The 25,599-nt window shown below is 43.8% G+C and overlaps 1 protein-coding gene across 3 annotated transcripts in view; it reads left to right on the top strand.

The window, feature by feature from the left end:
• Positions 1-3,595: 3,595 nt before the first annotated feature.
• Positions 3,596-25,599, top strand: part of LHFPL3 (LHFPL tetraspan subfamily member 3) — a 256,612-nt gene continuing 234,608 nt past the window's right edge. Inside the window, exon 1 of one of the 3 annotated variants that reach the window (XM_074576991.1) lies at positions 3,596-4,091. In XM_074576991.1, the coding sequence (XP_074433092.1) occupies positions 3,623-4,091 (469 nt within the window). In that variant the 5' untranslated portion in view covers positions 3,596-3,622. The remainder of the gene's footprint in view (positions 4,092-25,599) is intronic. The other 2 variants (XM_074576902.1, XM_074577078.1) reach the window with 2 other exon arrangements.

The raw sequence follows: 25,599 nt of genomic DNA on the forward strand, positions 1-25,599 counted from the left end.
TGCTTTGAATGTTGTATAATGATCTATATATACAAAAAATGAGCACATTTGTGGTTAGAGAAAATGATCAATAGTGTGGTCCAGGCCAATTTGGGGCACAAGGTATACTTTTTAAGATTATATAAATTCTCTTTAAACTTGTCTATTTTTAACCACAGAGGCATACAAAAATGGTTTTAAAAACAGTATTATGGTTGTACAATCCAGTGCTGAACAGGATGTGCCAAAAAAGAGCTGCCTATGCCACTTGATTTACATCCCCTCTCTTCAGTGTTGCATGCTGACATGCTAATTGGTAAACAGGATCCTGCCTTATCAGGTGCGTGAGGCAGGATCTGCTGTCCAGAGAGATCAGGATGATGAGAATCCTGTTTCACTTGTTGAAGAAGCTTTTGCTGAAAATCCTGGCTTCAGACTCCAACTTTTCAGATGAGACTAGATGGCAGCCACGGGGCTGGGACCCAGTTAATTCCTAGGGAGAAAAATAGTGGAGGTACAACAGGTTGTTGGAGAGAAAGGGTAATCTTCTGAGGATTAAGATAATGAAAGCTGTGCTGAAGAGCTGGACACTATCCCTGCTCCTGCCACAGAGTTCTTGTGTGATGCCAGGCAAGATGCTTAAAACTTTTAATAGGTGAGCAGCAACTCAGCATGGCTCCTTCTGAGGCTTCATTTGCAGAACTGCTGCAACCAAAATCCATGGGAGCTCTGCTTTGACAAATGAGGTCCCAGCTGCCTTTTAACTGTTCTGCCCAGAATATACCAACCTTCTAGCTCATAAAGACATGACATTTTCTAAGACCAGGAAGGACACAAATAATTGTGGTAAGAACAATAAAAAAGACTCCTAAGCCTGTCGTTGGGTATTCTGAAGAAAGTTCTGATACCAAAGAGTGAGACTAGAGGATTCAAAGCTCTAGACAGGGGCACAACCAGCGTGATTCAGGTGCTCCAAAAAATAGACATGTAGTACTACCTTCCCATTTTCGATGCACTAAAGGACTAGTGGGCATCACTTAAAGTCCATGTGAAACCTGTGCCCTTTTGGCGCCAGAGGCCAGAGAGGACATCCTAGGACAAGCAAACCAGCCATGCCTGGACACAGGCAATCGCCTCCTTTCCCACACTCTTGTACTCAGCTTGTCAGCAGAATCCTAGTTTCTTCTCCTGCTTCTGGCCTCTCCTTTTCTTGCCCAGACTGGTTCCCTCCTCCTCCATTTCCCTCCTACCCCAACCTGACTCTCCTCCTGCAGCTTCTCCTCCAATCTCAGTATTTCTGCCTTCCCATTGCCCTTGGCCCATCTCTTCTGCAGAGCACCTCATCTCTCCTCTGGTGGCTTCTTCCCAGGTCCAAATCTCTTCCTCCTGCCATATCAATTCCAGGTTTCATCTTTCTTCTGTCCACATTCACAGGCCGTCTATTCCTAAACCTCCCATTTGGCCCCGACCCCTTCCCTACTACCTCCGTTCCTTTTGAGCTCTCAGAACTTCTTGCCCAACCCTCTCTTCAACCTCCATCCCTAAAATTGTTTGTCTCAGGCCACTTCAGGCCTCCTGCTGACTTCTAGGTCTGGCTTGTATTGTCATCACCTCCATACTCGATGGCCCCTTGGAGGACAGGAAAGGCAGATGACCTATGTTGAGCCCTGGGGTTCCAGCCTGGAGAAAACAGAGCCCACAAGGGAAAGACCATCACTCCTCCCACTGCTCAAGGCTGGAACAAGTTCAGTTCCTCTCTGAAGGTGGCATCTGAGCAGCCTGGTCAAGTGCAGCAACTGCAGTAGGTGCAAGATGAGGCAGCGGAGCATACGTGGGCACCTCCGTCAGCATTGGACAAAGCACCCTTGGTGGGAACTGAATCTCCAGGAATTTTAGCTGTAGTTTGCACGCTTGGACCCACCCGCCTAAGAAAGTGAGGCAAGCGTGAGTATTTGGGGTCCACGCTGCCATTGCCACATGTGCCACCCCTCGCCCTCCCACAAGGGGAGTGCTCCGGCGTGCAGGGCAGTAACCGTGTGACTGCACTGAGGCGGCTGCCCTTGTGCTCCCACCCCGCAGCAACAGCTTTCAAAACTCTCTGGCCCCGATGCAAGCACGGGGGCCTGAAAACCTGTTAGCCGGTGCTGCCCCTTCCCAGCCCCTCTGCGGCAAACTTGGGAAGGGCTGGCATGCTCGCTCCATCGCGCTGTGCCTGCTTTTTGGCAGTCCCAGGGCAGAGATCAAAACTTCGTCTGCAAGCAGATGAAAAATTCCTACTGAATGCCAGCAGTAATTTCCACGCGGGTCTCCCTCCTCCCAGGCGCTGATGAGCACTAATATTTAATTGAGTGCGGCCCTCTGCCGGCACAGAGCAGCAGCCTGCCGCGGCCGCTTGCTCTGTCGAGCATCCCTCTGCTCTGGCTGCGAGCGCATCCCGGGAGAGGACAACCCTCAGAGCGCTCTATATATGCGCCATCAATTACTGTTATTAACTCAGGCTCAACGCATAGGTCGGGGACTGCAAATCCAAGTGTCACTGCCATAGGAATGATTATTACCAGGTGCTAATTGCTCATTAATATATGCTAATCACTGCTGCACGCCAACATGACCAATGCACTGAGTGCCAGGCCAAAGTCACTTGACTGGAGCGGAGCTGCTCTTCTTCACCGGTGCCACCTCATTCACCATGGCCCCACGGGTGCTCTGTGTTCATGGGGCTAATCTCCTCCACTGTGGTGAGGAGCAGCCCCTCATTTCCCAGGTCCCCAGCCCCAAGACCTCGCCTGGCAGAGGTTTGATTTAGGTGGGAGACAAGCAGTGCCTCTGGGCTCCACCTGTGCCAGGGCAGGGGGCTGCTCCTCACCCCGCCACAGGGGATGTGGCAGTTACAGCCTCCGCCTGCAGACAGACGCGTTTTGTGAGGGAACGGATCAGCCAGGTTTTTAAAAGAAACCTGCACACAGGCTTTCAACTTTAAAATGCCTGAACATGTATCCCAGGGCAGGCAGCATAAGCAGCGCTGGCAGCAGCCCGGCCAGGCAGCCGTTTCCCCGCCCGGGAGCAGCGCCCCGGGCGAAAGGGCTGAGGGGAGGCCCCAGCTTCAGCGGCCCCGCCACTACCCACGGGGCTCGCCCTTCCCGCCCGCCGAAAGGCCGCCAGCGGCCCCTCGCCCGCTGCCCCGCCGCCGCCTCTCCTGAGGAACGGCGCCTCAGCCGTGCCCCCCCCCCCGCCCCCCCACCGGCGGGGCGCCGTGGCGCTTATTGGGCGTTGTGGCGGTTGGCGGGCGCTGTGGCGGTTATTGAGCGTTGTGAGGGTTATTGGGTATTGTGGCGGCTGGCGCCCGGCGCGGCGAGGAACCGCGGGCGGCGGGAGGGCGGTCTGCGGGGCGGGCGGTGCGCTGAGCCCCGATAGGCGGCGGCGGGCCATGTTGGTGCTGCCGCCGCCGCCGCCGCCGACACCGCTGCTGCTTCTGCTGGCGCGGGGCCGCTGAAGCCCGGCGGAGGGGCTCGCCGGCTCTCGCACGCAGCGGCGGCGGTGGAGCGCGTCGCGTCGAGCGGAGCGAGCGGGGAGGAGGAGAAGGAGGAGGAGAGGAGGAGGAGGAGGAGGAGGAGGAAGGGGAGGGGGGATCTTCTCGGCGAGGATGCCCGGAGCGGCTGCAGGGACGGCGGCGACAGGAGCAGGCTCGTCAGGAGCGGCAGCAGCGGGGATGCTCCCGGCTCAGGAGGCGGCCAAGATCTACCACACCAACTACGTGCGGAACTCGCGGGCCATCGGCGTGCTCTGGGCCATCTTCACCATCTGCTTTGCCATCGTCAACGTGGTGTGCTTCATCCAGCCGTACTGGATCGGGGACGGCGTGGACACCCCGCAGGCGGGCTACTTCGGGCTCTTCCACTACTGCATCGGCAACGGCTTCAGCCGGGAACTCACCTGCCGGGGCAGCTTCACGGACTTCTCCAGCCTGCCCTCGGGAGCCTTCAAAGCTGCCTCCTTCTTCATCGGGCTCTCGATGATGCTCATCATCGCCTGCATCGTCTGCTTCATCCTCTTCTTCTTCTGCAACACAGCCACCGTCTACAAGATCTGTGCCTGGATGCAGCTGACCTCGGGTGAGTGAGGGCAGCGGCCCCGGCCGTGGGGGGGCTCCGCGCCGCCCTGCCCGTCCCTACCCTCCCCGGCCCCGCGGGGGGGAACGGGCGGCTCTGGAGAAACTTGCGGCCGCCCGGGCCGGGAGGGGCTAAGGAGAGCGGCGGGGGCCCGGGGTGCCCCGCCGGGGGTGGTGGGGCTCGGGGGAGGGGGGGCCGGGACGCCTCAGTTGCGCTGCAGAGCGGTGCCGGTGTCTGCCCCGGGCCGCACCCCCCGCCCACCTTGGTACCGGGCGTGCGCTGAGGTCAGACCCAGCCCTCAGCCCCTCGCACCCCTCCCGAGGAGCGGGGGTGCCCGGAGAAATTGTCCGGTTTCGGGCCGTCAACCGACCCATGAGCATCAAACAGCCCTGGGGAGGGTGGCGGGCGATGGCAGCTCCAGGCTGTCCTCCAGCGCTTAGTCTGTAGCTAAAGGTCAGCAGAAAATGGCAGTGGGGGCAGTGGGGATGCCTCGAGCAGGTGACTGTGGGTGAAGTCAACAGCCGGCCTGTTGAAGGTTAGTCCTGAGCTCAGGTTTCCACCTGGTCAAGACAGAGCCCACTTCAGTTCCGCAGGAGGGGATGGTGGGGTCTTCTGCTGGCCAACTGGAAGGGCAGCTGAGGTCATTGGATGTTAGATGCATGAGTTTTGGTTGGGGTCTGCTCACCCTGTTCTCAAGGTTTATTTTCGTCTCTATGTTAGGAGTGTAAAGAAAAAAAAATCATTTCAGTTGCTGGTTTTGATTCAGAAGGTCTCCTGACTTCATTTGACTTTCCCCATCACATCCAGTGTCTCCCTGGGGAAAGCGTATGGTAAGAAGGAGGGAGAACACCAGGACATCCCTTCTTGCATTTCCAACACAGCTTTCCCTCGGAGTTAGTAGAGAACTGGTGATTTGCGTGCAGCTGGGAGGCAGAGGAGGAGAAAAGAATGGTCTCTAGAGTTGAGATAGTAATAAAATCAGTTTTAGTGAGATAGAAAAGATCAATTCTTCAATCTTTTGGAAAAAAAAAGAAGTCTAAAATCAAACCATACCTTTAATTTGTCCTCCTGATAAAACCCTGAAATTCTGACGTTTTGGCTTTGCAGGAATAAGCTGTTAGGGAAGCAGAGCAAATGTCCCCAAAATGGGCTCACAATCACTTTTTCAGTCCCCTTAATTGACCTACATTCATTTCATTTTCCAAGTAATAATTCTTCTGAGTTGTTTGCTGAGCAGCTCCAGCATTATTCGATTTGCCACCTAATCCATGAGGCTTAGTGGAAATTTCTGGTTTGTATGAAACAGCTTTATCCATTTCTCTTTGCGATGCTGTATTTATGTGTGTTATATATATTTTTATGCTGTTTCTGTCACTTAAGATTCTGTATGGTTTCTTTCTTTATCACCTGGGGACTGATCTGCAGTCGCTTGAGGTTGGTAGATTTTTCCCCAATTCCAGTGAAACAAGGTTTGCATTCATTATCTCTGCGTTGATGCTGGTGGCTACTTTGTCTGTTCGGTAACACGCATTCTGATATGGTGTTATTAATTGTACATAGTCATGTCACTTGGCTCCAGGCAGAGCAAACTGTTTCATCTTTGCACCACTGATGTTTCCTCTGCTCCATTAAGGACTTTTGCTTTCAGCTATCTCCTCTCCTTATGGCTCTGCTGGTAAAAGGTGGCATGAATATTCACTGGTTTGGTGCATCCTCAGCCTGTTTTGTTCATGTCTGGTATGCAGTAGGACAGCACAATTTCCAAATCCTTTACACTTTCCAACATCAGAGATAACAGTGTTTTATTTATATGGTTCCACTGCTTTATGCCAACGGAAGCTAGTCCAAGGTAGATAAAAATGAACCTGATTCCTTTACTGCATTTCTGCACAGGTGAATAGTAATGTTTAGAAACCACTGCATGCAGCTGATTTACAGGAGGCCAATCAGTCTATACCATGCTGCACGTGTGCAGGTGTGACACTGAAGACAGGTTTTCAGGCAAAATAACACAGAATTTTTGTTATCTCCAGTGCTTGTAGATACACTGTTGTCATTAAAAGGCAACAAAAGGAGTTCTATACCAGCAGAAGAATCACTTTTCAGACTGCTTACCTCCAAAATTAAAATAATAGGGGAATACATGTATAGCCAAATGCTTATCTGCCATCTCTCCCAGTTTTTATGTGGATGCCCTGGAAGAACTGGAACAATATGTTGGGTGTTGAAAGAGCCTGACTTTGTTGTTTGCTGAATGTTGTACCTTAATTCAGCATTTACCTGACTGTTCATTTCTGTATTACCTCAAAAAAGTTTCCCCAAAGGGGGAGAAAACTACCAGAAAACCTGTATTGGTTTGGGTTGCATCCTTTGAAGAAGGAAGCAATGGTGGTGGGACAGGAAGATAACTTAGAATAAAATGTGCAGGAGGAGAGTTATAATGAGTTCTGATAGGTTTTCTATGAACTATATGACCTGCTTCTGTTATTAGTTTACTGTTTTGAGGAGAGTATAAGTAATAGGCAATAATAAGCTTAAGATGCTTATCTCACAAATAACAATGTAGTAATGTCATCTACATATGCATATAGTTCTGCATAGTACAGGAACAAAATTGAACCTGAAGTAGTAAAAGAAAAAAGTATGTGAGTATAGCTTTGATTTTGCTTTCTATTATGTACCTTAGCAGTGTTAGCATTCAGTTAGATCATATAATGATACTTAAAATTGAAGTAATTTAAATCTTCGTAGAAGCAGTTTTTTCAACATGGGATCATGCTTGATTTAGGGTTGTGAAATAAAAGCTTAGGAACTTATTTCTTTAAAAGAAAGATTTTTATCACATTCTGTCCTGCATGAGTCATTATAAATTGTCAGCATGATATAGCTCTTGTTTTGAAGAGGTGTTTGTTAAATAAGGAAAAGATAATATCTTTGAAAACATGCATTTTCAACCCTTGTTACTGTCTAATCATGTCTATGACATGATTAAGCAGAAAAATCCTAGGAAGAGCTATTTCCTTTGTGTACGTGATGACAACATACTCCCTTATGATTTTGCCATGGCTTAGACTGCTTCTTTTGTTCCATGTACATAATGCTGTCAGGGAGTCTTGAGAGCCAGTGTTGGCAGCCTTGTTCTCCAGCCCCTAGCCTCCCCTTACGCAGTTTCAAAATTAGATGTACAAACCCTTGCACGAGTTAATTTGAGCAGCTATTCACTTAGTGAAAGTGTTAGAAGTGAGGTATTACTGCTCTTTACTACCTTGCATCTAAAGTGTGCAAGGAGCCTCACAAATAGAGACATTTCTTGAGATGTATTCCTTTATAAGTTAAATAAATTAAACGCTTCAGTTCTGTCATGATTTTTTTCATGACTGGACATTTGTCATTACTTTTTTTTTCTCTACTAGGACAAGTTACAGGAAGTAACTGCAAGTTACAGGAAAGAGAAAAGTAAACAAAGCAAAACAAGGGCATAGAGATGTCCCATGGACGAGTAGGATGAAACCAATATATATGGTTTTCAGGAGATGCTTAAGCCCATGCCCACAATAACAGGACAGCTGAACAAAACAACATCACGTTTACAGTGCCCCAAAGCAGGGAGTTCCACTGCTTAATACATGTTGTGTGAAGATTCATTCGGGCGTTTTTGTGTTTGAAACCTTTTATCTCCCAATTCATTTGATCGTCCCAGCTCATGTACTGGAAGAGGCTGTGAAGCAGGGGACCCCCAAACACCTTCCCTGTGCTGGTCCAGATTACACCTTTGCTGTATCCCCTCAGTTATGTGTTTCTGAGAGCTGATTAATCTCTGGCTTCTTAGTCATTCCTTAGTCGTTAGGTTGCACCAAGCCTGTGATCATCCTTACTGCCCTGCCCTCAGCCATTTCCAGTCTACCATATCCTTTCAGAGGCAGTGGGACCAGAACTGCAGGCAATATTCAAGACAGACAAACCAGCCATTTATACAGTGGCATAATAATATTCTCTCTTTCATTCTTTGTTCCTTTCCTAGTAATTCCTAATGCTCACTTTTCCAGTGTTAGTGAGCAGTGGGCTGATGTTTTCACAGAAGTACCCATTATAACCCCAAGATCTCAGTCCTGAAGCGGTAATAGTCACCTTGGAGCACATCATTTTGTGCAGTTAGGTTTTTTCCCCTCAAAGAAACAACTTCATATTTGTTTATCTACATTGACGTTAATTTGCCTTTTTATTGCCTAGTCACTCAGTATTGTAAAGTCTTTCTTCATAGTTGGCCCTTATCTTAGCTACCCTGAATGAATATCAGCAGCAAACTTTGTCATCTCACCATTTACCCTTTTTTCCAGCTCATTTATAAATAAGCAAGCAGCTCCCAAGTTCCAGCACAGATCCCTGCAGGACTCCACCATTGACCTCTCTCCGCTTGGAAAACCGACAGTATTCTCCTACCATCTGTTTCTAATTATTTATCCTTGCAAGGACATTTATTTTTATCCTCTGGGAGTTTAGGTTTTTTTAAGACTTATGAATGACAGATTTATCAAATGTCTTTTGGAAGTCCAAGTGGACTTTGTTAATGAAAATTTCCATGGTACGCATTATTTTTTTACTTCTTTGGAGAACTCTAGTAGTTTTGTGAAAAATGATGTAATGTGTTGGTCCTACCTTACTTGCTTTCATCACACAAATATGCCATGTTTGTGCACGTGCTGACATACTCTGTTGTCTTTCATAGTTCTCACCGATCTATGCGGCGTAGATAGCAGTCTTTCTGTGGTTTCGCAGGTTTTCCCAGTTTTTAAAACTGGTTTCATGTTACTCAATTGCCAGTTCTTTGGGGCCAAAGCACCAGTAAGAGAGAGGTTATTACATGCCTCAGTTAAAAGCTCATTTAAAACGGAATTGTTTCAAAATGAAAAGGTGAAATTCTTCATTGCAGTTGTGTTGTTGTTTGCCTTTATACTTGAAATCAGTCTGCAGGACCAGGTGACTTTTATATAAGAGTCTTAAAAGGCTTGACCTTGATGCTCTTGGAGCCTTTGTTACTGCTGTTAGTCAGATCTTGGTATAGGGGTAAATTCCAGAAGGCTAGAAAAAATGCCAGTCTTGCACCAGTGAGTGTTTGAGCAGGGTGTCTAGTGGAGTCAGACATGGATCTTGTTTGTAGCTTCAGTATCCTTAACAATTAATTGGAAGATTCATATAGAGTTATGGCCGCTGAACTTTGCAGGTGCACAAAAATTATTTGTTTAATAAATTATAGTAAGGATACCTAATTCCATAGACTGATTTGGATGTCGCAATAACCTGGGCTTGCTTCAATAGCCTGTATTTTAATACACCAAATGAAGTGTAAGACTTCTGGGGATCAAAATGTAGGAGGTGTCCTACTGATGGGAGAATTATGGAAATTATATGTTATGGAAAACGGTTATTTAGAAGAGAAATCAGAGGCTGTGGTAGATGGGCATCAGCATGTGAGGTCTCACTGCAGTGCTGCACTTAAGAAGTCCAATGTGGTCCCTAAATGTGTATGCAAAAAATGGGACAGCTGTTGCCCACAGTGGTTCCCGTGCCCACTCTTTCCAGGTCAAACATCTGTCAGGACTCCCTTTCAAGTATAAAGTGGAAAGGGTTTCAGGACTGATTTAAATAAATGACAGAAGAAGAGCTAAAAGGATGAATTTTCTTGCTACTCAAAAGAAGATTAAAAATTGACAGATTATGGTGTATGTGGACCTACAGGGGGGGATTTCAATTCGTGCAGTGCTCCTTAACTTGACAAATGCTGTTTTTGGAAGCTGAAGTTACACAAATTTGCATTAGCCATGAGGGATATACATTTCTAACCTATTAAGTTGCATTTGCTAATTATCTTTACAGTGGTTTCTTCTTCAGTTAAAGTCTTTACGTAAGATTGCGTGCCTCTTTGTAAGAGGCATGGCCTAATTCACCAGAAGCAAAGAACCTTAACCAACACTGCTGCCAGCTTTTGTTCCCACCATGTACCCCAGTGGTAAAGCGAGAGGCACACGGGAGGCCAAAGGGAGAGAGGAAAGCAAGTCCAGGAACATCGAGCAGGTTTTTGAACTGAGTTTCAGCATTGTTGCTGACTTTAATAAGAGCAATAACACCCACCACCCCACCCGCAGGGTGAGGCCACTGAGGTTATTTAGTGGTCTGTAAGTAGTAGTGGATGTCAGACCTTTGGGGAGAAAATTCTGAAAAATCAGGGACGCTGAGGGCTCTGACCATGGTAACATGAGGATTGCCTCTGTGGCTTGGGGAAATGAGGTGCTGGAGCTGTGCAGGCTGGCAGGGAGCAGGGAAAGAGCCGAGTGCTCTGCTTGCCAACAAATGGACTGTCTCATCAAGCCTATGAGGACATCTCCTAACTCAAGTGGGCGTGATGCATGTGTATCTTTTTCCCAGAGGAGAAGTCATGCTGCCAATCTGATTTTCTGTTCATTCAGCTCCAGAGGAAAGTTTCCCATTGGGCTTGATAGAGAACCTCAGTGCCTCCCACAGCCTTGGGCTGTGAGTGCCCCATGGTAGCCCCCACTCTGCTACTGTCAGCCTGGCTGTGATGAGTATTGCCTTACTGTCTTGGGAAGTGCTCGTGCCCCAGTGTGAGTTGGAAGGTTATAGGGTAGGTTGGAAAGATGAAGAGCTGAAGGTTTTATTGTGAATTGTGGGTGAAATCGGTGATGGGTTGTGCAGCCTTTTCAGTTTCATTACTTTGTTTGAAGTAAACATTTTCGTGTATTTCATTCTTTGGCTATAAAAACAAAGGTAAAAGGTGTATCCTATGAACAGTGAAAATGAGGGAGGAATGCTGTGCCCCAGTGTCCACTCTACAAGTAATTTCTTTCCCCAAATACCTGTGCCCACAACATCACAGGTTCTCTCCTGCATCCCGTCATCCCTTGCCTTCAGTAGCTAAACTGTCTGACTCCCCACAAGCTCTTCGTTTGTGTGGTTGGCAAGGACAGAGCACTTGTTATAGCTGGCAGAAAGCTGTTTGTGTGTTGATTTGATGTCCTCAAGTTGCCACCTAGATTTGTTAAAGGATAAACTATCCCTGTCTTTCCACTGGTGGGAATTCGGGATCCTTTCTACTCTGCCCAGGGACCAGCTTTTTTTTTTAGTATCTTGAAAGCCTGTAGATCAGTCAAATTTGGTTGAAATTGGTCATCAGGCTCAAAATCACACAGACACGTCACCTGGCTAAATGTAGCACGTAAGAAGTGTATATCATTTATTTATGTGAGTGATTTGAGATTTTGATAGCAAAACTTGTTTTTTGAAGGATAAAGGTGTTTGGGGAATGGAGAAGAGACATTTTCTTTTGTTTTAGAGTGTAATAAAAATTTCAGCATCTTATAACTCTCCCAATTGCCTTTTATGAACATCCTGGGGGCTGTGGTCCACTGTTTGAAAAACACTACGATAACAGAATAGTAAGATATAAAAGGAAATGCATGAAGTTATCCAGGCAATTCCATTTCACTGAAGAAAAAAATGTATGGAAGGGAAAAAAGGAGGGGAGAAAGAAAATGGGAGAGAATTTAAAAGAGGAGACTATCAGCTATTGAAATGTGGGGAGCTGAGAACTTGAATACCATTGGGAAAGAGAAATGGGAGTGGGGTTTCAGAAAGCAGCCGGTGTTGGCGCAGCTCTATTTTCTTGCACCTGAAGGGACTTCACTGGCATAGGATACAGCTGCTGCCGAGTTCTTTCAAAAAATCCTTCTAAAAGTTTTATCAAGAAAATGGCTATATGGGAAGATGAAACCAAGAAAGGGAGAAACACATGGATATTATCAGCAGTAGAAGGCATGGAATAAAAGAAGGCTAGATTTCAAATACTAAGGTTATTTTACCTTTTGAGAAGTGAACCTTTTTAGTACTGTGGTATAAACAGCATTAGCTTTGATCTTGCAAACATAAAGACAGCAAACATATCAGAACAGAAAATCTGTGGTGTGATCAGACAGTGTGGACTCAATATTTGAAAACTAACAAGATCCAGCTGTGAGGAATGGCAGGGTCATAGTAGTGAGGCATCACAAAGGACAAAATAAAAACATTTTTGCTCCGAAATGGTGAAATGAAAAAAAAGACATGAACAAGCCCAGAGCCTGAAAAGTCTGCAGAATTCGATAACATCGGTTGCTATCAGCATTGTTAAAAATGCAGTGGCAGCATGACAGAGTGAATAACTAGAATATGCATTACTGTGTGGAACAGTGTGCAAATCCCAATTACTAAGAGAGAATTATGGCTAGAATCCTTAAGAAGGGGAATATAATAGACTTGAAGATCTATCTGTTCTAAGAAAGATATTATCTGTCTTCACGTTGGCATTCAGAGATGCGGAAGACTTGAAACAAGCTGGCCTTAGAATGAGAAGGTCATATGTACCGGGGGAAAAGGTTCCTTTATTTTCTCCTTGAGCAGCCAAATGCAAATTTATGAATTTCATTGATTTTAAAAGGTAGCTGATGGCCTCTGTGGAGAGCCTCTTTGACACAAGCACATCATGTGCTATTTCAGAGAATATTATTCAATCAAGTAATTGAGACTGCATCAGAAGGAAAGAGCTACCGAATAAATGGTTTGAAATAAATTATTACAAACAGTTGATGAGTTGTCACACATTCCACTTTCTTTATTTTTCTGGTTAACTTTCAGAACAGAAAGGTTTATAGAGAAGAAAGCTAGACGTGCTGTACTTGCAAGGTTAAAGACAAATATTCTGAGTTGAGAGGTTTAGAAAACACTACTTGTGAAACCTTGGGAGGTTCTTTTGTTTACTGCTAGAAGTCAGAAGTCATGCGCCTTGCTTGTAGAAGTTCATTGAATAAGGTGAATGGTCTCATGTGATTAACATGACCAGAATGTGTCTTGTGCTGCCATGCTGGACTGTACCTCTGAAACCTCCACCCTACAATACTTTATTTGTCGTTGTGAACTTTGTGTGCTGCAGAAGCGTGAATAAAATAGGACAAGGTCTCTTAAGATCAGGGAACATTTTAGCAGGGAGGTGGGGAGAACACACTAGCAGCAGCGTATTTTCCTGCTGTCTGACCTCCTGCCTCTTCCTCTGCAATAACAGGTTTCCTGAGTGATTGCAGAAAAGCGAATGCTCTTCAGCTCTTTGTAACATGGAGTCTCTTGGTGTGGGCAAGAGGAGTCTTGGAGAGGGTTGTTTTGCAACAGCCCAGGTGACAGTGTGTAGCTGTGAAACACCTACATAAATGATCCTGGGCTTCCTGGAGCTTAACAGTCTTCAAAGTTAGGCTCAGACATTTCCATATCAAGTCATTTCCTCAGCTTGCTAGGGCTCAACAGAGAGATGCAGTGGCTGTGCCTGTACCTGCAAAATAAGCATGTCCAGAACCATACTCTGGTGTAGTCAGCTGGCACACTGGCCAGTGTCCATACTATTACATTTTTTTACCTCCTAAAACTGGGTCACTGGACTCATACTGCCTGTTGGGAACCATTCCTGGCATGTCCTATCTTGCAAACTGTGCCCTGGCAATATTTTGGAAGATTGTTAGTTGGAACAGACTAATAACACTCCTGTGACACATGCTGTGGGACAATTCTAACAATTTAATAGTGTAGACAGTAGAAATGCTCCCTGGCACTGCTTAATTTATCCGTGTAGATATAAACAATATGTAGCAGAGTCTCAATATGGGGAGCTCAAGAATAATCTGTGCAGGAAAGTTAACGTGACATGGGATTTAGTCCTTTAATTTCAACCAATTTATAACCGCAACTCGGTGCCATAGTATTAATTTATGATTTTTTCTTTTAAAATTAACAATAAAAATATCTGTGGATGAAAAATTTGCATGAAGTGTAGTTAGCTTCGAAACTAGATGTATTAGTGACTTCGAAAAAGAACGATGTTTGCAACCTTTGTTAAGAGGAGGAAGCAATCAAAAATGTAGAACAAGCCACAAAAAAGTTTTTCGCCTAGGGATAGTGGGAGAATGTTACCTATGAGTCTAAAAATCATAAATGAATCTTCTCTCTGATGTAGGCTGCGTTTCAAAATCAGATTTTCACCAGGTATTTTCAGCTTGGCTAATACATCTTTGAACACTAAAAATTGAGTCTTTGCTTGAGAGACATTCAGTGTAGAGTTAATTCAAAGTTTTAAGATTAATTCAATGAAAGAAGTATTATACTTTCCATGAAAATAAAATTATTCATCCTTATAGCTTTATGTTCCTCTAAAGACAGTTAATTATTATTTGGCTGCTGTGTCTTAGTATTTAGCCTTCCTGTTACTGGTGAAGTTATATTCGAACATCAGTAAAATAAAAAGCTTGAAATTGTAATCCATGGTCATTATACTAGAAAAATATAGTCCAAAATAGTCCAAATATGCTGATGGCTTACCAGCCACAATCGCTTGCGTTTAGTTCACGTCAGGCATTTGTATTTGATCAGATTCCTCAGTTATTATGGCATCATCAGCTGGCTCACCAACAGTCATTTCCAAGCTGACACTTTGCTGTTTGTCAGCCTTGAGGAGCGAGGCAATAGTGGTGGCATGGACTCAGTGGTGCAGAATGAAAGGCTCTGCAGCTGAGGACAGATAACAATGAGCGAAGGGAGGACCCGAGTGTATCTGTTCACCAGAGGATGGCAATGGCTTGTCAATGTAATGTGGCTGTGAAGAGGGCATACGTGATCCTGGTGTGTATTTCATGAAGTATTTCTAGCTGATTTAGGGCAATGTTGACATCATTACGTGATGCACTGTGATATTTCATGTGGGATTCTGGACACTAATGTCCAATTCTGACTGAGACAGCAATATCTGCAAAATGGAAAACCAGTGACCGGTGACTTTTCTTTTGCAGGGAGAAAACTAGGAAAGCTTGGTTAGTTTAATGTACAAAGAGGAAGGTTGAAAAGATGTCCATGACTGCTGTCTGAAAACACATGGAAGAGCTAAAAAACAAGAGGAAGGGAAAAGAACTGTTTAAGCCAGTGTTTTTCACTTTTATTTTATTTGATTTCCTAAACTTTTTCCAAAAATGATGCTACATGCCCTGCAGCATTGTTAGAGCAAATTACAGCCTGTTAGACCTACTTTGCTTCATGACACTTTAAAAAGCTTGGAAGTAGTTTATGAACTCCTCCTGAGTCCATGGACCGTAGAGTGAAAACTAATGGTTTTAAACTTGTGGCTAATGGTGGGACAAGAACAAATGGATATTATCTGGTTATAAATCACTTCAGTCTGGAAATTAAAAGAAGGTTTCTAACTGTTAGAGCAGCAAGGTTCTGCAACAACTTTCTAAAGGGAAGAGATTTGGTAAAATACTGAGCTGTACACTGGAAACAGATATCTGAGTGTCAGAAAGAGATTACAGAATGCGGTGTTTGTAACAGCATGTTTTGTTCCGCTCTCTCTCATTCTTCAGAACTAGGTGAATGCTCTTTTCTATTCTACTCCCATTTGTTCTGTTTTTTAAACAGTATCCCTCCTATCATGGTGCCTCCCAGGATTAAAAATAGACAGTGACCAAGATCTGTAGATCTGTCATGTGGGACTTCGTTCCTGCCTGGCATTCTGACCAAACAAGCATGGGTTTTCCTTAAATTCCCAGCAAAACTGTAAAACAGTGTCAACAACAGCTGCTGCAGTTATTTGCTTCACATTTTCTCTTTGCATTCAACATTTTTGTGTGACTTGGATATTTAATTTCCTTTAAGAAAATTTAATTTATGTCAGCTAAATACTGATGTTTAAAAGTGAAAGTAGTTGAAAAACAAATCTTTAAAATATTCTAAAATACCAAGGTTTCAGGAAAAAGTTTACAAATTATCAGTTCTGTGACTAACCTGAGATCTAATTTTTCTAAGGACAGCTCCTTGAGAAGTTGTCCCTCATTATCTCTCCATGACCTAATTATTTTGTGATGCCAAGCTGCTACGTAAACAATGTTCCTAAATCTTCCTTCCATGTAAAATCTCTTCATCTTGTTGTTATGCTACTGGATGCTTCATCTTTTGCATGAACAGGTTTGTGTCAAATGCGTTGGGTGTTGTAGCAAGAATGGGCTCATCAAGTGGTCTTTGCTCACGCAGGATGGGAAGCGGAGCAACACCAAGTTCCTTGTTCCGTCCTTGCTGCCTCCTTTCCTGCCTCCTGTGGCCATTTGAGAGGGAGAGAGAGGAGGGAGCACTTTGTCAATGGGATAAACAAGTGTTCAGTGCATCAAACAACTGTGCGTAAAGGCACACCCTGAACTTCAAATGAAACACTTTTGATCTTGTACATTTCTGGGAAACCTATCGCATGCAGTATGCATACTTAAAAAGTCTGTTCGGGATTTTACAGCCTTAGGGACAGATCTGCAGATACAAGTTTCTGGGTTTAAATTTAGCCTCACTGAATTCATCAAGTTTCTATGTGAACCTAAGACGGTATATTTTATAGCTGAGTGTTAAACATATAACACAACATTTCATTTAGTTTTAATTATATGGTATGCTGGAGGAATTATGCTGAGCAAAAGTGAGGTTGTCTGGGAAATTGTAACTGCATTTTTGTTTCTTCCCAAGAGGCGTAATTTTTTTCCAAATCAAGTCTGAACCAAATATAAAGCACACTTCCACAGACAGCTCCATTTCACTTCGCACTACCTCAGGTGGTGGGTAAGCATAGATACAACATCAGGGACATGCGAGAGAATGTGCAGTGGGATACCTGACTACAAACATCTGGCTTAGCCTGTCGGACTGCAGTAGGGTGGTATCACCATCGGCCTTGGCACACCTAGCCTGGCCCTGGCAAGGCCAGTTAAGTGTTTCTGAAGTGAATCCAGGAGTGTTCAGGGTCTTAGGATGTGATATCAGTCTGTGGAGGCCAAGCCATCAGGCAGTTGCCTACATCCAGGTGTCTGTGCTTAAAATGCCTCAAGGATCCTGTCTGAACTCTGCTTGCTTTTCCAGAAGGACACAGGTCTTATATAGGTTCTCTGTCATCTACACACAGGTGTCTCAGAAATGGTAGAACAGCTCAAGTGGCATTAGGCACCAACATGCTGGCAATTGAACCGAACGTTAGCTTCTACTCTTAACCTCACTTTGATTTAGGTTTCTCAGTCTGGAGCTGAATCCCAGCCTCTGTGGTTATGAAGTTATGTGCTTGCTCTCAGGCACCTCATTAGCCCCAGATATGAGCTGTTCTGAACGGAGACACCATGCACGGCATCGCTGTTCTGTCATCTGGATAAGCCTTCAGAGATCCTGGAGTTGACTGAGTGCCTTTGCAGCCAGCTGAAACTGCTTGCTTTGGACAGTGGTCTGCAAGGAGGCCATTCATGGGGTTGACTGTAAGAGTGTTTTAGTTTTGGTCAGGAGTGCATTTTTAAAGTTCGTCTTCTAGTTGTTCCAACTTGCTACAATTTGATTCATGTTGCGGAGCAGTCTTGGGATACGCAAACTGTGTTTCTTTCTGAATAAACTGAACCAGATGTCCTCCAAGAGTAGACCTGATCCATTTCTACCACTAACGTGTGTGCCTTCCACCAGACCAGACTAGGTCCATTCCAAAGTGAAACCTCTGAAACACACGCGTTGTAGATATTAGGTCCTAAGCGCTGTTTCACTTTTTAGATCCACTCAGTTGCAATACACAGCTTGCTAATGTAGACATAAGCTGTGCTTTCCTACATAGGATTTTATTAAATTAGGCTTGCTTGTGTCTTGGATTTATAAAGCTGAGTTTAGGGATGATTAATCCAGTATTTTGTTCTAAATTTGCAAGATTCCGTCAATCACAGTTCCTTCTTAATGTGCCTTTGCCTGGGATTAAAATAAAGCTGCAGTGTCATAAATGCAGGTATCAGAAATATGATAAAGGAATTTGAATTACCTGATGCTGAAGGAGATTAGTGGGTAGTGTATGAAGAGCTGCAAAAATGGTATTGGCAATTGCTAAACAAAGCTGTTGTTACTTATTGCTTTCATTTATCATAGTACTAAAAGTCAGGTTCTAATCATTTAAGTAAATACCTCAGTTATGCTGAGCTTCAGTGATGCTTGTCAGAGAGGATTAAATGCAGGTAGTAACATGTACCTAACACAATTTTCTGAAAAGTTTTAATAGCCTAAAATGAAATTGCATTAGTATTTTTTATGAAAGTTCTGCAATGCCTTAGTTTTTGATGCTGCATCCTCAACAGACATTGTGATGGGTCATTAATTTGTATGTAGATTTAGCCAATTGAGAATAAGACCAAGGAAATTCATTGTAAATGAATGCTCATTATTTCGTTGTGTAAAAGAATGTATTTAACTTGTGGTTTCTCTTGAGTACGTTATGGTATTATTGTGCTGATCTAGAATCTGTTAGCGTCAGTGAAAAGCTGCCCGTTTGTTTCAACAGGCTCCATCAGCTGAGTAAAGGATTTAAGCTTTGGTGGGTTGGAAGCACGTTTTAAATGCTTGGCTTCATTGAAATACGGAAAAAATAACCACCCATCTGAGGTTACTGATATCAATAAAATATTTCCTGTATACTGTTTTTTATTATTTGTACAAATACATATGTTATAATAATGGGGTAGCAGATCCATACCAGAAAACTAATGGGTTAACTTCAAAGGACCATTCAGCAATCCTGACTCGGACTGAGCAACCTTACTTTTGCAAATAATCCCATTGCGTCGATGCCATTCAGTATTAGAGGAGCTTTTAATTCTTATATTGTATGACATCATTATATTGAAATCTCACTGCACATGTGTAATGTGTTCAATGTCCTGCTGTACCATCAGATGAAACATAGTGTGACTCCACAAGAAGAGAAAATTTTTCTTTGTGATGTAAGCATAAAGCAAGCCTTGTGCAGTCAATTTTATACCAAGTTAAGACTTTTAAAGAGGAATGGCTATAGGGTCATTTGGTACGTAACATACTGCTAGCATGGAGCCACATTAGGATGCAGTGACGGGCGCTAAGGTGGGAGTTAGTACATATTGTACTACTGCAGAGCTTAGTAAAAGTTAGCATGAGTGCAATGATTTCATTAGCTTATATCTAGTACACAAAATTGTCATGTGCTGTAAAATGTATGAACATATCATATAAAAAGGTCTACAGCAAGGATCGCGCTAGCAGCAGATTAGAGAGAGAGTTGTAATATTAAGTATAATATCACTCTTTAGAAAGTACGGTGTAAGTAAGTATGGGGTTAGTGCAGCGTGAGTCAGTCCCTCGAAGAACGACTAGCAGGATCCCTGTCTGTCAGTGTAACCAAAGACCATAGGAGTTGAAAGTAAAGTGTTTGCACAATTAAGATTATGAAGATAAACTGCCACCTAAGTAACAGACAGGTGGCTATTGGTAACATGCTTATATTTCTTACCCATCTAAATAATTTAAGTAATAATAAGCTTCCAGACTTCACAGTTGGACTTCACACACAAAACAATGTGAAACCTTACATTCACGTTACTGCCTTCTGTCCCTCCCTCCCTCCTTCCCTCCCTTTCCATCACTTTTTGTGTTCCCACAGAATTATGTCCCTACTGAGACTGCAAGCCCCCTGGAGCAGGGACTGGATTTGATTTGATGTTTGAACAGAGCCCAACATAAGCTGAATTCTGATTGTGGCCTCCAGCCTTGACTGCCGTGCAAATTGCAGTAAAAATAATAATTATTGTTTGAATTTTATTTGAGTGGTGCAAGTAGCATGAGCTTGATGAGCTGCCCAGTTGGCAACAATAGAAACTATGTACTGAACAGAGCCTGCTGTGCGACCTTGGGTAAGTCATTTCACCTTTCAGAGTTTTCCCAGCTGTAAAATGAGAGTGAGATAATTCTTTAAAAAATGCTATATGGGCATGGGCTGTTATTGCTGCAAAGAACTGATTGCATGCAGATTCTGGGTCTGCTTTGTGCAACGTGACCCCTTGCCCTTAGAAAAACTCAGAGATCTCTAGGCCATCTTAGTAGTAGTCAGTGTAAACAAGGGAAAATGGTAATTACCTAGAATAGGAAAAAGCAAAATTAAACATATTTGTGGATGTACATCACTGTGAGCAACCATCTGTAGGATGATAAATAGTGGCAAACATATATAAACACCCTGGGTTGCCATTCCAAACAACATATTCTGTGTGTTTATCTCTGCATTAATGAGGTGCTCAGCTCGGTTTTGACATCTGTCACTCTGCAGTCATCGCAGTGCAGTTCTGAATTTGAGAACAAAATTCATGGGTATTATTTTAGCCTTTCATTCCGTGCACTGGAAGTACATGTGCTGCAATACATTTGGCCAAACCAGGGTTTTCCCTTGGATGACAAGACCAAAATGACTGGGTAACGTAAGCAGATGGCACAGCTTGAAATGAATCAATTCAGGAACCCAAGCAAGTACTGAGGCCATGATCATCATGGGCAGGCTTGAGAAGACTGCTTTCATACAGGGAGGAATGACTGACAGATAAGCAAGGTTTAGCTGATCCTATTTATTTGGTCACTTCAGCATTCAGCAGAGTGTTACACTTCAGTTTTGACTTGCTTTTCCTTTCAGAAAAGAACTGCAGCATATCCAGATAGATAGTTCAAGGCTCATTTACTCACAGTGCCAGTGAGTGCCACCACAGTGATTCTCTTTTGAACTTACATGAGTGACAGATTGTTCAGACCACTGGTTTTCGGCATCCCCAGCATATTGGCATGCAGCAGGGTTTTCTGTTGGCAAGAATTGCTGCGGGGAACAGAAGTTGATACCCAAGGAGTTACCAAAGATATTCAAGCTGCATCCTGGGACCATGCAGATGAGTGCTCTTGCTTTAAGTTTCCACAAGATTTAGCATTCCACTTTTTCCTTCTTCCTATTTTCTGGTTGTTCAACTATCACTGCTTTGAGTGGATAGATGGTGGCATGCAGGAAAGACGTCATACAGAGAGAAAGGGAGTGACGGAGTGACTTAGAGGAACAGCAGCCAACACTGATTTTCTGCAACAGGGTGGAGAGAGGCAACCTCACCTGGACCAGAAGGACCAAATCCTGGAGACTTTCAGTGCTCTCCGCTATTAATCAGAATTTAGTTTAAGTCTAGATAAAGAAGGAGGACTTTCTCCTCCTTCACTATTGGCTCCACTTGCTCAGTATTTTTCTTAGAAATATATTTGCCGTTTTTGAAAAACCTGTGCAACTGGGCTAATTCTGACGTAAGGCATGCTCATGAGAAAATGCAGGTAGAACAGAGTTACAGGAATGGGTAATTAAGCACCCTTTGTGCAGTCATGGTTGATGGCTGCCTAAGTGGCTTCCACTGTAACATTTTAAAAGCAAACAGGTAGTCATTTATGGTGCATTTCTGCAAGCTAGATTCCTGGTGCATGAAGAATAGAGAAAAACCTCCAAATTGTCTCTTAGAAATTCTCAAAGGCTGTTCATGCCACGTATGCTCTGGTTGTCACTTTACTTGCAGTTCTGACAGAAAAACTGATGTGAGCCTGGAAGTAAAGGGATAATAGTGAAACTCCAGGTAAATAATCCTTGCTATTGTACAAGTATATCTATTTCTTCTCTAATGCTAATACCCATCTGGGAAGAGTTTCCTTCCAAAAAGCACAAAAGCAATAAGCAGATAACAGTTTATACCCAAGGCTAGTAATCTGGCAAAGATCTGGATACTATTCCTGAGCTGTGAGTTTTAGTGCTACCTGCAGAGATGGTGGATGGATAATTTCAATCACAAACACTTAGAGAAATGTGACGTGGGGCACTGTTCCAGGAAAGCAGTGCCAAGAAGGATAATTCTATTCTTCAATGAGTTTTTGGGTGGGACTTACCTTATGCACTGAGAACCCTTTATAGGTTATTTCTTGAACCACATTTTGTCGATGAAACTTCTGCTCCACAGCCAGGGAATGCTTCTGGCTGGGGAGGGAGAAATCCATATTTTTGGCAGCAAATTTTATGACATATTGGGTGATGTCATTAAGGGAACTGTTAGCAATCTGTCATTTAAGGAACAGCTTCGGCTAGTCCAACGTAAGGGAAGTGATTTAATTCTGTGTCTGCTTGGATTTCTCCTATATAATCAGTAGAGGCCCAGGAGAATTAGGAGGCACAGCATGATGCTGTCCTGATTACTTTGCTGTCATCTCTAATTTATGGCCTAAAATGCATGAGAATAAAGTGTTCATGCCCAGAGGAGCTCACAAGGGCTTGTTATAGGGTGCTCCCCTGATTAATTTAGCTATGGTGACTGTGCAGGGTACGCGCACATGCACAAGGAGTAACTGGGATGACTGTAGCATCTAGCTCAGGTGATGCAAACATGGTTGCTGACAAATGGCAGGGGGAACAGAACTCTGCAGGAGTGTCCACGAAAGAGGTACATGAGGAAGTGCTCTTCCTGGTGGAGGTCTGCACATCTTGTAACCATCCCCTGAAGTTTATTGTGACTGTTACAGCTTTCTGTCAGCCTTCATTTCACCTCCAGGTGACTTGATCTTGTCTTCTGTGAGTTTTCCCGTGAGGCAGGGAGGTGAAGGTATGGACGTCCCACAGACAGGACAGCTTACTAGAAATGGAAGGAGAGCATGTTGCCTCTTGGAAAGCTCCTCAGCTCTTCAGTGCACTATTCTGTTTCTGTTGATTATTTGTGTTTTATGTCAAAGAACAGAACCACAGAAAATTGTCCCAAATTGTGGTTTGGACATGCTGCATAGCACGTTCAGCCTCCTGCTTTTACTATGAGACGCAGAAAGCTGGTTTGGGAGTACCATCATCAAGAACCGAGCTGGTCCTTCTCCCGATCCCTGCAGGGTGCAGAGCATGGTGCTGTGATGCTGGTGTGGGGACACAGGGTGATAGCTCCAGTTTGTTGCCAAAGGATGTGGAAAGCAGAAGTACAGGTTGCTTCAGAAAAGGATTAGGCAATTAAGAGAGAAGAGATCCAGTAATGGCTGTTGAATTTACTGGTCTGCATGTTAGTCCCTGATTCACCCTCTGGGGAGCAGACTGATGGGAGTAAGGAGAGTATGATGGGGGAAGAACAATTCATATTTGTCTTGCTTCTAAGTGTCTGAAATTGTCTGCTGTCGGGAACGTCATTCCAGGCTAGATGAACCTTTAGCCCACCAAGTATATCCATGGTTGTGTATTAATTCCTCCTTTGCAAGTAGGTTTTACAGAGATTATTTGTTCTTTCTGTGAGCCATGGCATATTCCAGCATGAAGTGCCAGTCAGGATTGCCAGGCCGTTAGCAACCTGGTTTGAATCTTGAAAGTGCTTCGAGAGACTTTTTCTTTTGATAAAATGAATTCACAGATCTACAGACTTTAAGGCCGGACAGGTCCATTAGTCACCTTTACTGGATAACACACACCATAGCGTTTTACCAAACTATTGCTGTACAGAGCCCAAGTATGCTAATATTTGTTCCTTTACTCGACTTGAAACTGTAATGAGATGCAGTGAGTGTATGCTGCCAGAGTCAGGATCATTCTTTTCCCTTCCCGGGAGATGGCTACTGAGTTTATCTTCTTCAGATATCCTATGATTTAAAAAATACAATTGTGGCTGATTTAGTAAATGGTTTGTGCATAACATCTGTGAATGAAAAAGTGCCCTAAAGTAGGAACAGTATCTAATAATATGTAGTTAGCATTTATGTAGTGGCTTTCAACCGTTTCAAAATATTTTGTTCATACGGATAGGCATGGTTGTCACTCTCACAGTTTTCCCGGTCTCAGCAACTGAGGACAAACGCTTTGCTGTCTGCCCATTCTCGTGTTGTACATCAGTAGCAGAGGCCAGAATAGAATCCAGCCTCCTCCTCTGCTCTGTCGTCATCTGGATCTAATCAAATTGGTACGATGCAGGCACAGCCTTTTATAGGGCCAGTGGTTCTAGTGATTGAGCTTGAAAGGAGTGGAGGACCACAGCCTCAGCAACTCAACTTCTGAAATGCAACTGTTGTCCTCATAGTCTCTGGGAGGTGGTGGGAATGGTGTGGTGAGGATGAGAGGTCAGAGGTGGGAGTGGAGCACGCTGCAGTCATGAGAGCTGAAGATGTATTACATAGCAGGAAGCCGAATTGGCAACGATGTGAACTTGGATGTGACCGTTGATGATACTTGAATTCTTAGATCTGATTGTAAACTAACCATGAGTCAACTAACCATGAGTCAAGACCCTCTGAAATCAAAAGTCTGCATAAAAATACAACATCACAAAACCCAAACACTTTTGATAAGGACTAATTGTCATATAGAGCCATACACTTTCAGCTTCTCATTTCCAGAGTTTGGTCTACAAGTCTGAAGGTTAATGTGACATTCTTGTGTACTCCTAGATCTCCAAGAACCAGTTCTTTGATAAATCACAAGATACCTGAGATACTTGGTGAAATTCTGAGGATGAGCAGCACTGGGGACAAAGTGACAATTACCCTAGAAACTTCAGCTTGCGCTTCAGTGGTTAACAATTCCAAATGTACTTTTTTAGTGGGGAAGAGTTGTTTTTAACCTAAGTAGGAAAACTACTTACTGGAGGAAAAAATTGGAAATCTAGGTAAAATGACAGGGCTGGATGATGATCCTATTTAAAAAAAAAAAGGGGGGGTTATATGGAGGACAGAAAAATGGCGGAAAGGGTAAACGTGTCTGCAAGAAAATTTATGACAGTGAAGTGCTAGCATGTAGGGGAGTGTTAGAAATTGGAAAAATACCTGCCTAGAAGAGATAAATTTGCCTGTGCAATGATTGTCTGTAAAAACAAAGTTTAGTACAAAAAATCAACTCTTGTAGGTTTTTTAAATAAATCTTAATTGTATAATTTCTAATAAGCTGCAAGGCTTACATCCTTATCATAAAATTCCTCTAAGCAGGAATTAAAAAAAAAGGCAGAATGAGATTTTCAGTTTCCAAATATAGTTTGCCAAGAGTGGAGGCTTTTTTTCTCCTCCTGATTGCGAGAGAAATCACTCTGCAGTGTTTTATTGAAGAACAAGTGGTATTGAGTAAAAGAATAATTGATAAGTGATTTTTCTCCCTTTCTATTCTCTAAGCTGGATTTTGTTGTGCTGTCTAGATGAAATATTCACAATGGCACTGACCCCTTTCTTGTGCAATTTGTCCAACGTTTGCTTGGAGATGTTCAGAAGTAGTGGAGCAGAAAATCCCTTGCTACAGCCAGCATTTGCTGGGGGTTACTCTTCACACTGGTGTTTGTTGAAGGAGATTCACTGGACAAAGTGATGAAATGGCTGTATGGTTTCAAGACTAGAAATCTTTCGTGAGTGTGATCCAGCCACACACCCTGCCCAAAGATGAAAAGCTGTGTTCTATTTTTATGAAAGCGGTAAAAATACAGTTGATGTTGAACAGTTCTTTGAAGCGTGCACATTTGAGCTTCAGGTTAATGAGAGAGGTGAAGCTAGTGCTGCCCCTTTGCTTCTTTTTGATTCCTTGGAAGAGTATTTTTGGGGTCGACTGGGGCTCCCCATTTCCTGA

This window comes from Larus michahellis, chromosome 1 (assembly GCF_964199755.1).
Source record: "Larus michahellis chromosome 1, bLarMic1.1, whole genome shotgun sequence".
Lineage (NCBI taxonomy): Eukaryota > Metazoa > Chordata > Aves > Charadriiformes > Laridae > Larus > Larus michahellis.